Source organism: Aptenodytes forsteri, unplaced genomic scaffold, assembly GCF_000699145.1.
Source record: "Aptenodytes forsteri isolate BGI_AS27 unplaced genomic scaffold, ASM69914v1 Scaffold108, whole genome shotgun sequence".
NCBI classification, from domain to species: Eukaryota; Metazoa; Chordata; class Aves; order Sphenisciformes; family Spheniscidae; genus Aptenodytes; species Aptenodytes forsteri.
The window spans coordinates 4,347,687-4,361,800 of record NW_008794448.1 but is presented as its reverse complement, the minus strand read 5'-3'; the positions used below and the strand labels follow the sequence as shown (position 1 = coordinate 4,361,800).

General features: G+C 35.1%; 1 protein-coding gene across 1 annotated transcript in view; it reads left to right on the top strand.

Annotated features, from left to right (window-relative positions):
- Positions 1–14,114, top strand: part of HEATR5A (HEAT repeat containing 5A) — a 70,650-nt gene that overhangs the window by 6,549 nt on the left and 49,987 nt on the right. The window contains exons 2-6 of the mRNA XM_019474884.1: positions 5,785–5,877; positions 6,926–7,137; positions 11,764–11,872; positions 12,402–12,551; positions 12,815–12,986. Coding sequence (XP_019330429.1) covers positions 5,785–5,877; positions 6,926–7,137; positions 11,764–11,872; positions 12,402–12,551; positions 12,815–12,986 — 736 coding nt within the window. The remainder of the gene's footprint in view (positions 1–5,784; positions 5,878–6,925; positions 7,138–11,763; positions 11,873–12,401; positions 12,552–12,814; positions 12,987–14,114) is intronic.

Sequence of the window (14,114 nt, the reverse complement as noted above, 5' to 3'; positions counted from 1 at the left end):
GGGCATCGGTCGGCAGGTGGTGAGCAATTGCATCGTGCGTCACTTGCTTTGTATATTCTTTTATTATTATTATTGTTGTTATTATTATTACTACTACTACTATTATTATTATTTTATTTCAATTATTAAACTGTTCTTATCTCAACCCATAAGTGTTCTCACTTTTACTCTTCCGATTCTCTCTCCCATCCCACTGTGGGGGCTCAGGGAGTGAGCGAGTGGCTGTGTGGTGCTCAGTTGCCAGCTGGGGTTGAACCACAATGATTGGTTCGCTTGTTAGACAGATGACAATAAATTTTGCTTTCTGAGGAAAAAAAACATGAATTGTAAGTCAGTTAAAATACCACTGCAATGAAGTGAAGGACAACTTGATGCTAATGAATGTGCTTCAGCTCTGTTTTTCAGCAGTGTGATGGTTATGATGTTAATTGTGTAGTCAGCCCAATGGCAGCCGTTGTGAAAACACTGGTAATTATTACTAGTCATTTTTTAATCTTACTCATTACTGTTACTCATTACTTATTTTTTACTATTACTCATTACTGGCAATGAGTAACAGGGATCATTTCTTAGAAGAATAATGTTCTTTTTACTTCCCTGCTAGACTAGTCTTTGGTACAAAATTGAATCCACAGGTTTATCTTTATGCTTTATATCAGATTTAATGCAGAATTATTTTAATACTTATGAAATTAGAAAAATATAAATAATTATTATTAAGTTATACAGCCCTTCATTTTCTTCACTAAGTAGTAGATGTAAAGGACCTAGATCCTCATCTAGATTGTACACTAGATCCTCACCTGAGTGTCATGCTCAGAGAGCTCAGGTTGGTCTGATTTCTGTTTGAGCAGCACTTGTTCCTGGCAAAGACAAACTGCTGGAACAACAAGATATCAAATGTGAGAAATCTTAAAAGAAAATAAATTTGTAAGTACATACTTGGTCTGTGCGGTGGTTTCCATTACTTGTGCTGATTTTCCTTGAAATGATGAGTCATAATTTAAAGGCTTAATTTTTTTAGTGAGAGATCAGTTAGGAGTATGCTTTATTGCAGATTATCTTTCTTTTTCTTTTTTTTTTTTTTTAATGCAGACACAAAATATGCCATGGGGTGAAAGGAAGGGGAAAAGTAAAACTCATTAAGTTGCCATTGCTGCTCATAGCTTTTCATTGTTGTGTATTAATTTTTGTCTTAGGCTTCTACGTGAAAGAAATAAAAGTCTATGGACTGCTTCCCTCAGCTTGTAAAGCCTGTGGAGATTAGCTGTCTCAGAACAGACTTGATAAACATAATAGATCTATTTTGAATTTCAGCTTGTTTTTTTGGCTCTGTTATAACTTTGTCATGGGTGATCTGTTGGTTCTCATATTTTAAAGCCAGTTGCTCAAGGCAGTTATTCAGATCTGTGTTCCCCTGCTTTTCTTTTCTTCCCCCTTTTTTTTTTTTTTTTCTTGTTAAAGAAGACTACAAGTCCCTTTTTTGTCTCTGTGGTTTATCAGGAACTTTTGAAACTCAGTTGCTGTTGCCTTTTAATGCTTGAGTCACCCTATATTCCTTTCCATTTACAGGGCAGCATTCCATCTAGTGCTTGTTCTAAGAGCTTTTCTGAGCTCTTTTCTGATAAGTCTTGAACAATCCTACTTGCCAAATTGGCAGTCGGCAAATGAAAAATTTTTCATCAGTAATAAGTAGGAACAACTTCTGCCTTGTCCAATAAATCTTTGTGACAGTTTTGTAGCATAAAATGTAAAATACACTTACCTCATAGGAAAAAAGAGGGATTTTTGATTGATCTGCTCTTGTAGCACTGATGGGAAAGTAAATCTTGTAATTACTTCAGTTATCAAAAACAAATCCAAAAGGATGGTGCGTCATGCGAGCTAGAAAATTCAGGTTTTTTTATCACCCATGTATGCCTTTTCATTTTTGTTGATGGCATAGTTATGTGTTTCATCCAATGAAATTTCACATTTATTTTTCCAGATTTCTTTTTCAGATTGAGAAGGATCAAAGCATAACACCAGGGGAAAGGGACTTTCAAATAATTCAACATGTTTAGACATGGGTTTCATGTAAATACGGATGCATCTTTACATGCTTAGCTTGTACTTGCATCGATTTACTAATGTGTGAGGATGTTCAAGAAATTGTAATTTCTGCAACAACTGGCGTAACATTCAGTCTTTCATCATGCTTGCTTAGCCCACCACGTGGCTGTGCCATGCCTCTACTTAGAGCAGAGTTGCACCCTTGTCTGGACTCTATGTGTTTAGGTTTGATGTTTCCTTCTGCACTTAGAAATTGCCTAGTAACATCTTGTATGCATAACAAGGACATATTTACTATTAATCAAACCCAGCTCGTCCCCACATTCTGTGCTTGTGTTCTGTTTTGCATAGCCTTGTAAGCACCGTGCCTTTTGCATTGTTCTCCAATCTGACTGCAAAACCAATATGCCGCAGTAAAAACTTGATTCCCTACATTCTCACCTTTCTTCTCACAAGGTTGTATGCCTGTGCTCTTTCTAATTATTATTTTTAAAGCTTCGTAAGTATTTCTGGTGTGCAGGCTTACAACTTATTAAAGGGAGTCTCAGTAGGTGTTTGGGTAAGTTTTTTTGATAGGATGGAGAGTATACCGTTTTGTACGTAGCTTCGTGGAACCAAGGTTTGCTTGTTGGCCAGCACTGGAAAGATCAGGTCTGTGATTTTTTTTTTTTTTTTTGCTGGGTGGTTAGTTCTCTGTTTCTACAAAAATAAATCTTGCATCATAGAATGATAGAATGGTTTGGGTTGGAAGGGACCTCTAAAGGTCGTCTAGTCCAACCGCCCTGCCATGGGCAGGGACATCTTCAACTAGATCAGGGTGCTCAGAGCCCCGTCCAACCTGACCTTGAATGTTTCCAGGGATGGGGCATCCACCACCTCTCTGGGCAACCTGTGCCAGTCTTTCACCACCCTCAGCGTAAACAATTTCTTCCTTCTATCTAGTCTAAATCTGCCCTCTTTTAGTTTAAAGCCATTCCCCCTTGTCCTGTCGCAACAGGCCCTGCTAAAAAGTTTGCTGCCATCTTTTTTTATAAGCCCTTTGCCAGGGCTTTGTTAGCTCTTTGCCAGGCTGAACACTGGTTCCCCAGGCTGAAAGAAGTTTAGATTACTTTGATATCTACATGTACTTTTAATTTGTTCTCAACATCATTCTTTTAAAGACTGATTGAAAACTGATTACGTCTAAAATAGCATGCAACCTGTATTTCATGTCCTGCCAGACTAAGTTCAAGTTGAACGAGCTTTAAAAGGAAATGTTTTCACCCATTGATTCTAATATTAAAATTATATCTGGGAGCTAGGAGAATGGATTGATAATCCTCATGTCTTTTTGTATCCATAGTATTGTACAAGAATATTTCAGAACAGTTGAGTCACCTTTGCCAGCTCTGCTGGTTGTTGATTTAGACATGAATGCTGTTGTATTGTTTATGACTTAATGCTAAAGACATGGTCATTCATGATAGCATTCCAGATTAATATAATAAATATTTTCCACCTATGCTTTTTTAGATATATTCAAGTAATGTAGGTCTGATGAAGGCACTGTAATCATCTTCCTAGAAAATATTTATGGTATTATGCTGTCTGAGCTTACTTTGTTGTTGTTGTTTTAGAATTAATCTGAGATCAGAAATAAGAAAGGTGGTTTGAGTAGTTAAATGAATCAAACTGTATGGTGAATATGATGGGTCTGCCCATTTCAAATGCAACATATAAACAGCTAATAATATTTATGGAGCTCCAGTTCAGTGCCTTTTGGTGAGCTATTAGCTAATAAAAATTGTCAGCATGCAAGACTTCGGAATTCTTGGGATTTTTTGTAGAACAGACACTTGTAATACTTCATGTGCTTTTTAAAAGTTGATTTTTGTGTTAACTCGTTTTCTAGAAAATCAAGCTCTTGACATCCTTTATCCAAGAACCTGGAGCAGCAGAGAGACAGTTTTTACAATGAGGAGAAACTATCTGCTAGGTAAGTTAAGTGCCAATGTGTGACAATGATCTGTGATCTTTTCAGTTGGGGAAAACAGCTATAAATTGTAATCCTCAGCTCTGTATGTAAGTTGAATCAGTTGCTGTGGTAGTACATGATTTAGATATACTAGACATTGGGACAGGCCTTGGGTGAGGTAAAAAGGAGGGTTTGTGACCTGTACATGTAATTTCCATGCTAAGCAGTGACGAAACTCTACTCAAATATTCAATGAAATACATAATCCTACTTTTTTTGGATGTTTCAAAAAATGTGAGGATAGAGTTAAGTTCTGTGAGTGTTCTAGGACTGAGATAACTGGTAAATTGTAAACATCTGTGTACCTAGGCAGATTAAATATATATAGGTATACTTAGGTATGTATATTTACCTCTGGTTGTCATTTTACAGTGTAGTGCCTTGTCAAGCTGCCTGGTATTTCAGGTAAATTTTAAGTGACAGTTCATTATAGTAAGTTAGATGTGACTAATTTCCTCTGTGAGTAAATTTTACATAAAAAATGTGTAGAAAGTAATAAAGGTAACGTTCTGCTAAGTGACAGTTCATTATAGTAAGTTAGTGATGACTAATTTCCTCTGTGAGTAAATTTTACATAAAAAATGTGTAGAAAGTAATAAAGGTATTCTGCTGTGCATTTGATGACAACCCGAGTACTGAATTATTTACCATTGCTTTGTATTGCCATTTACTATTGCTGTGCATTTGATGACAACCCGAGTACTGAATTATTTACCATTGCTTTGTATTGCCCATTTACTATTTGATGGATCATTTTACACTATAATAATGTTACTGCATAGGAAAAAAATGTGTGTTCAGCAGTCTCAGTGACCTCTGGAAAGGATGATTTGTTTGGGAATTTGAAATACGGTTGACATTTTACCAGAATCTCCTTGATTATTTTTGTTCACAAAGCCTACGTAATATTATATTTTGTAGTTTAGGTTATATGGCATTTAAATCGTGGAAAAAAAAGTTATCATTATCATTAGAAGTAGTTTTCATCTCACTTTGCTTCTAGTTATGCCTATTAACAATGTGGAAATTCCCAAAATAGTCCAAGAGACATAAGTAAAATATAAATTCTTTTGAACTTTGAGTTTTTGAAACATCCTTTTTTCAGGTGTGGGGTTTTTTTGAAAAAAGACAGCATTAGAGGTTTCTTCAGCAATGAAGTTCTGTTTTTTCTTTATGCCTTGTTTGTCACTGAGAATACATAAAGTGTTTGAAGAAGATGGTAGAATTTCTATTTGTGAATATAATTAACATGGGTTTGCTAGGTGTAGGTTACTGCTATTGCCACACTTAATTCTAGATTGCAAAAGTCATTATGTTTGGGGCCAGTTACTTTCAGGTATATATGTGATTAAGTACTAGTAAACCTCACCTCATGCAAAACAAGATGAAAAGAAAAATAGTAGCTCAGTGAGAACCCCTCTGATTTTTCTGAAGTATATTTAACTTTAATTCATATATTACATCAATACCATTATCTCATTTCCAAAACCATTAAGTATTACTAAAGCCACCTAAATAAAACTATTGTAATCTTTTTTTTTTTTTTAATTCTAAGTTTTCCTTTGAAAGTTTAGTTTTAATAAGCCAAGCACAAATATAATATGATTGCTGCCTGGCTAGTAATTTTTTTCTTTTTCTGTTTAGGTGTTTAAACTTCTGATTCAGTCACCACATATTAATGGGGAAGAAAACCTGATTGATTAACATAGTTCTGGTAGGACGCGTATAACCAGCTTGGTGAATTTCAAAAAGCAGAGTTCATTTTTGAATGGCTACAGTTTTTGGAAAAACTTTTACCAGTGACTAGCAGAGTAAGTATAATGAGGCTTGAGAAGAAAAGCATATTATAGAGCTATTTTTCTCTGTCTTTTTTGTTATCTTGTTTAAAAACAAAGAGCAGTATTCAATTTCATTTGCTTCATGTCTTTTACGTACACACAATGAAAGTATGTTCAGTGTTAGCAGTAACTTTCTAAATGTTACAAGTTTTTGGTCACAGCCCTTCAAGTGACAGACCCACTTGTCCAATGAAAGGAATTTGAGAAATAAGCATTAAGTGATTTTTTAATTTTATTTTTTTAACTCAGATTATTACTGCAAGGTTTTGCAGCCCCATGATGAAGAATGGCAGTCATGCTTCCACCTAGCATGGCACAATTACTTGGTAGTTCTCTAGCAAGCAAGAATGTAACATCTTTCTCTTTGTTTTTTATTTTCCTAATCATGTTTCCAGCCAACTGTCCAACTGTTTGGTTCACTGTTTAGTGTACATTAAGTAGCATATGTGGATATTTAACAGTAAACCAACCTAGATAATGGTATTTAAGAATTATGTTATTTGTGTTAAAATATGTAAATGAAATACAGTGCCAGGCTCTTAATTTTATTTTTTTTTTTTAAAGAACATTTAAAAAAATTGAGATAAGACTAAAATAGATGATTATTTTAAGGGAAGTTCTTTCCTTTCTAATGCTCAACTTCCTGAAACTCTGCTAAAGTTCTTCTTTACTACTTAAATGACTATATTTCTATGAATTATTTTAGTTTAAAACAGGCATAAAAGAAGTAAGAAATGGGGAATTTTTTTTAGCAAGATATGACTATTCAAGTGCCATAGGGAACATATTCCTGAAATGCTACTAGAATGAATTATGCTCTGAAAAATGTGTTGTTTTTTTTCTGAAGTAAGAATAAAATATTTGAGATGGCTTTTCTTTGAGTAGAAAGGTGCAATAAGATGTTCATTTTTAATTAAGAATGTCAGAGTATCATAATGGTACTAATGAAAAGTAAAGAGATTTAGCATTAATTATCTTTAACTAACTTCTAAATTTAACTGTTTACTCATTTTATTTCCAGGCTGATATAAGGGAAAACCAGAAGAAACTGGTTGAACAATTGACTTCTTTATTAAACAATTCACCAGGACCTCCTACCAGACGGCTTGTTGCCAAGAATTTAGCTGTACTTTATAGCACTGGAGACACTTTTTCTGTTTACCAAACAATTGACAAATGCAATGAACTCATTCGGAGTAAAGATGATTCACCAAGTTATCTGCCTACGAAACTGTAAGTATTTTTTTTAACCCTAAACTTCAAATCCAGTAATAACAAGAGCGACAGATTTACATGGTGAGAAGTTAATGCAGGAGAGGGTATGCTCCCTCATTTCTGCCCATTGTCCAGTAGAAGCTTTGTACCATATGACACACAGAATTTGGGAGCCTCCCTGATTTGTATCATTATTGTGGTTGTATCCAGCTGTAAAAAGTAATTTTTTCTTCGGTATTACACCTCTAAAATTTTTAGACTTGAGTATTACAAAGAGAAACTGAATTCATCTGAAATCTGAAAGCAAATTCAAGTTGCTTCCTTCCCTCTAAGTATTATAACAATTATATTTTAATTGTTTAATATAAGCTGCCTTCAGGGCAGAATTATGAGTGGTTAAGTAGTTGTGTAACCATTTATATACTCCTTTCTGTGTCTTTCCTGGAAAGTGTTGAGTAAGAAGTTCAGCTGCATGTTGTGGGGAAAAAAAAGTCAGGTCAGTACTTTACAACATAAATTGCCCTTGAAAGTTTAATAAGCTTAAAATATATTTTTGTTCCTTATTTAGAAGTTTCTTGTTATGATTCACATAAATATAACAAAATCAATCACATTAAAATGCTTTAAAATCACATTACTTTTGAAGCATTTAATGCAGAGGCAATTTGGTGGCTGATGGGAGTCAGCGTAGGTTGCATAAGCTAGAACAAAATTTGACCTGCCTAGCTAGCTGGTATTTACTGGATCCACTGGAAAGAAATGCCTTGAGTGATTTGAAAGCTAAGCTAAATTCATTTATTTAGGAGTGTAGGAATGCTAAACTTGTTGCTATCATTCAGAACTATAATGACCATAGTCTGCTTTAAGGTAATGGGGTAACATGAGGCTGGTTCATGCTTTATGTTTTTGCTCAGTGAGGAGACAAAACCAGCTTGCAATACACATTGCCGTATTGAAGAAACCATGCTTTACAGCAAGTCAGACAAATGCTGCTTGTTAGATAAAAGGTGAAGAAAGCTTTTCATAAGTAACTTATTTAACATTAGTAAAAGAAAAAAATATGTTTCCCTGACATGATGCATCTGAGTTCACTACCACAGGATAGATAATAAAACAAAGAATGTGGTAGTATTAGATACTGTATGTGTGCAGCAGGAACCAAAAGGGTAGAAGACAATTGGTGATCTCCAGCCAGACAATTGAAAATCAGGACAGAGAGAATACCAGCAATGGATAACAGCATTATGAGGGGACAGGTGTTTGAAAAACAAGGAGAAGGTAATATACTGCTGAATAGAGCAGTAAAACAGAGAAGTACAACTCCAGGTACAAAACACACAGTTATTGTGTACATTTCTTAATCCAACTGGGAAACTGGATATAGTTAGTTAGAAACAGCTGAAATGTTTGTAACTAAACACCTAAAGCCTAGCCAACAGAACAGAGAAATGTGAACTGTTACTGCAGGATGTGAAACCAAATCTTAAGGTGCAGAAATATTATGAATAACCTTCATTCCTGAAACAATGCACATCTTTCACCATAGTGAAGAAAATTAAACATAAAGGTAGAGATAGTAAAACATCATTGTGCGTTAATGATACAGTAGACAAGGCAGAGCAGAATCTGTCTTCCTCCTTTGCTTCACATGCTCATCCTGTTTCTGACAACCCAAGTGAAGTTTCCTGAAAATAGATTTTTGCAAGGAGTCAGTTGTATTTTCCAGTATCATAATATTTTTTGTTTCCCTCTTGTTCCAATTGACCTTGTGCAGTCTTTTGAGTTAAGAGTAAGTTTGCTATAAAGGGTCTTAGTCCTGCAAAGTAAATTACTGCTATACTACTGGCTCCTCAACAGTGAGATGCATTAATGTTATAGGTGAGTTGTACTATGAGACAGAGCTCTGTGGGTCTTCCTTGCTTCGGCTGCAAGATGCCACACTGGATGAAGGGGGATGATGTTCGCATAGCAAGGAGGGATGATGGAGTCCATCATCCCTGGCAGTAAGGCAGAAATGGCAAAGACAGACAGAAATGGCAGGTATCCAGACTCAGAAGGCAGAGAAGTAGCTGGGGGAGAAAGAGAGAGGTGGCAGTGTTCAGAATCCTGTTGGGTATGTAAGCAGTAGTGAGGAGAGGAAATAAGAGATGAAGTGGAGAAAAAGGTAGCAGTAAAATATGGTTTACTTCAAAAAAGATTTGGAAAAGGGATTTCTTATAGTACTGACACTGAGACAACAGGCTACAGGAAAAATAATTGGGACTACAGAACTCTTTATTGAGTAAAATCTTTCATCTTGCACTGCAAGTATATGGAATAGTTGGTGTTCAGTGAAGAAAGACTGCTTTTTTTTTTTTTTTTTTTTAAATCTTGATTAACGTGTTGTCTTTGTTTGCCATCTGTCCTTATTTAGCATACATGCCCATGTTGTCTGGTAGCAACACTTGGCCATCATTGTTCACAATATGTTGATTCATCTGGAAACGTCTTTAAATAAAGTTTCCAGTGAACTGTTCTCTTATCTCGTAAATTATAATTTTTCTTGTTTCATATAGGTGGAAGATGGAAATGTTTTAGGCAAGCATTTTAAAAAGAACCTTAGTTAGGTGCTCATCTCCTACTAAAATTGAGTGTGATGTGAATGCTATATCAGGTCAAATAAACAGGTTATGTAGTGTGAATACAGCTTATTACTTTAAATTACAAAGTTTTTAAAATATCCACTAGCATTTTGAAAGCATTTGGCTGGTGCAAACTTTCATAGCTGATCTCAGTGCTATGTTACCACATTTAAGTATCTTAGTTCTGCATTTTTGCTGTTACCTCTCCAAGTACAATTGTTAAGGCAAAATTCGAGAGAAAAAAACTTAAACGTATCTTATAGAGAGAGTCATATATCAAAATGGAGGTGTGCTGCCAGGGAGGAAAAAACACAGGCAGAGAGGCTTTTCCCTGCAAAACTCCTATAAATGTGCAGGCTTCCTTGGAAACTTCTGGCTGTTGCTTGTGATTCGACAGATACAGTGACTCAATAGTTAATACAGTTTGGACTTAGTGAAGAAACATTTCTGGAAAAAAACCCAGACAACTAGAGTCATGATACAATCCTAGAAGGCAGTCAGAAGAGCTTCCTGGGTCCTATGCTTTGAACTTTTATGGAAACTTAAATCTTGATGTGCAGAAGGAGCTGGATTCTCATCTTCAGTTGACTAGATGTTACTCATCAACAAATATTGCCACTTTGTTGCTAGAAATCACTGTTCAACAGTGATTGACTCTTTCATGTGACACTTAAGCACATGGCAGTACAGCCAACCATGTAAGAGTGTTTGCAGGTTATACCATCATGTAATAAGGTAGTTCTGCCTTGGGTTTTTTTCATATATATTTGTTAAATATTCCTCCTTTGGATTATGATGTGAAATATATATTATTTAGTCTTGAAGCTAATTAAAGGAGTATCTGTGACCATCAGATGATCAATTTCGTAATAAGATGGTGCAATTGTAATTTTATGTCCAGCTGCACCATGAACAAAATTAAAATCCAAACTGTTGGTGTGTACTCAGTTGGATGAAAGCAATAATGAAAAATGTTGCTTTAATGAAAACAGGATTTTGGTATGATAAGAGATAAAGAACATCAGTTTTGTTTTTCTTACTGTGCTTTGTCATTTGGGGAATTACTGTTAATATTAAATACATCTTTCTAATTAAGAATGTGTTCAGTATGAGATTTTAAAATTCTTTATGTGAAACTTGAATTCAGTTGGGGAATAAGTATAATGTTGTTTTCTTGAAGGAGGTGCTGAGCAGTGTCACTGCATATTTAAGTAGGTCTGGCCAAAGAGCTGAAAGCTGATAAAAGATATAATTTCTTTTTTCCTTGTATTCATAAAATTAATTGGTTTAGTTATAGATCTGTCAATACAAAACCAAAGTGTTTTCCTTAATTAATTATTCAAAGGAAAACACTCTTTAATTAAGCAACTTTTTCTTTATTTCTTTTTTTTTCCCTCTCAATATTTAGCAATTTTTACTTTTGCTAAAGGAGATGCCGATGAGCACACAGAGTCCAGTTGCCAGGTATTTCACCTGGAAACTAAATTCAGAATCTGTGTGCCGTGAAAAGGACATGGGCTTATATTTTTATTTCCTTCAAGGTGTTTCCTCATTATGTATTGTTCTACATAAATGCCGGAATTTTAATTACTAGACCATTTGCAGTCTACTGTTGACCATTGAGTTGTAAATACTGTCCCTGGCTTCTTCTAGCAGCATCTGCCATAGCACAGTGCCATAGACTACATGATGCAGGGCATGCTTAGTTAGAAATTAATGTTAAGGTTTAACGGTGGATATGAAAATTGTATTCCTATCGTAAAATTTATTGGAAGATTGTATTACCTGAATTCTTGTATTATCCAAGTTATTTTCCAAACCCTTGTGTCCGCATTTCTCCTAGAGCATGAGTATGTGCCACACACATACTTTTTTTTTTTTTCTTTTGATAATCCACTTACATTTTTGGGACATTCTATTTAGTTATTTTGTTGTTTGCCCATTGATTATGTTAGTTGTCTTAACCCCTTTCATCTATTACTGCATCCATTTTCACGCGTCTTTGGATTTGCTTTTGTTTTAGTGCTGCGGTGGTATGCTTGGGCTATTTATACAAAAAATTGGGAAGAATTTTGGGAAACAGTTTTACTGACACCGTTGGGAATGTGCTTAAAGCAATGAAGAATGCAGAGGTATTGGAACAGCATGTTTAAAAAATGATTGGAAAAGTAATAGGATGTTTACTGTTGGTAGCTGGACCAATGAATAGGAGAAAGTGCATGATACCAAAATATGAAAAAATTGTGGAAAGCCATAGGATAAAAAGCAATGTCTAAATTCCAAAGAATTACTAGAGACTTAATGGATTATGACTATAAAAGGATGGATCATAGCTATTCTCAAGCTAATTTCATGAAAGAACTTGATAAACTAGAAAATTTAATTGCCTTATTAATGAGAACGTTTTTGCTCCAGCTTGTACTTCACATTTTGAGTTTTAAACTGCTATTGAGTACTTTCCAGTAGAACACAGAATTACTATTTTTACTTGCTTACAGTGTTATAGAGCAAGTTGTCGGCTTTAACTCACTTCCGCATAAAAAGACCTCTAAAAGTCTGAAAGACCCAAACCATTGTTTACCTATTTCAGTAGTTGGCGTTTTTTATTTCCAAGGAGCTCAGGGTTACAGGACTTTAACATTTCTCTTTTTCGTTTTTCAGTCTCAAGGTCGTTATGAAATCATGCTTAGTTTGCAAAATATATTAAATGGTTTAGGAGCTGCTGCTATCCCCTGTCATAGGGATATTTACAAAGCTGCCCGATCATGTTTGACAGATCGATCCATGGCAGTCCGCTGTGCTGCTGCAAAGGTAAAGTGCTCTAATAGCTGTTTTTATTAAGTAAGCTCCCTAAATAAAATTCTATTTTAATAGATGATGAACACAGCAGTAAATACATTGTTTGCTTATCTTTATTTCTTTGATATTGCCTTGGCAGCAAAAATTCAAGTCATTTTAGTATGAAGCAACCTGCTTATTTTGTTAGGGAGAACTCTGTGTATTATGTAGCAAGATAAAATTTGTACCGAGTGCTTTTCCACATCAAAACATTTTTATTTCCCTTTTTTGTCTAGTGTCTTCTTGAACTTCAGAACGAAGCAGTATTTATGTGGAGTACAGAACTGGATAGCGTTGTGACCTTGTGTTTTAAATCCTTTGAAAGTTCCAATTATGATGTACGATTAGCAGTTTCGAAACTTTTAGGCACAGTATTGGCTAGAGCTCTAACGTCTAAACAGACAACAGGTAAAGTATGTACTTTGTTTGCTGATTCCTCACCTGTAAAAATCTGTCAGATGATCAGAAACTCTCAAGTTCTGTTGAAGCCCAAAGGAAAGTCACAATGTAAACTCCATCTGGCTGCGCATATCTCTGGTTTCATCTTTTTTGTACCATTTTTCTTGTGAAGTGCTGTGTTTTTTGTTGCGTTAACCCATATATATATATATTTATAAAGTCATGCACAGGGAAAAATATTTGATAAAACTAGTTGGCTCTGTTACAAGATTGTTATCGTATGGAGAGAAATTAGTAGCCTCAAGAATTTAAAGGCAAGATTAATTTCAACAGGGTATAAAACACTAAGATTTGAGGGAGTGTCTCTTTGTCAAACTTAAGAGTTAAGAATATCTTTTCAAGCTGTTTTTCCACAATCATCAATACCACATCTGGATTGTCTAGCAGTACAAATGTGATCAGAGGCAGAAATGAGCATGCAGTTTTGTTCACTCAACAGAGTATGTACAAAACAGTTTTTGCTGTCAGACAGTACTTGATCCAACTGATGCATCCTGGCACAAAATTAACATCTCAAATCTCTGGTGTCATTCAGACTGGGCATTTTTCAGTCCAATCTTAGGAGTCCAAAGCTAAATATTTAGCTGTAATCTAAACAAAATACAACAGAATGCTGAGTAAGTGTGATTCAGACTGTTTGTTCTGCTTTTAATGGCATTAGAGAAGACCTTCAGTGCAATAAGCAGCAAATGACAAAATTACATGCCTTTAAGCCCAACTGCCATTCAAAATTCTTGAGGCTTTTTTGCATTGGAGACTCTGAAGTCTTGATTTATAAAGTATTTTTCTAAGAATCTCTTTGGAGACAATTATTGTGTTACAGAAAACAATCAGCACTTATCTTTTCCCATTAAAAGTTAAAAAAAAATACTCTGACCTCTTTATAAACTCAGTAGTTCTTTTTAATCTTTGTAAGCAGTGTAGTTATATAATTATACCTTAGCACTTTAGAAATACAAGAAGCTCATCAGCCGTTTGGTTGGTTATTTTTAGTGGGGAAGCACTAGGTTAAAAACAAGTTAGAGCAAAGTGAGACAGAAGCTAGGTGGGAGATAGAAGGGGCTGGGGGAGAAGTGG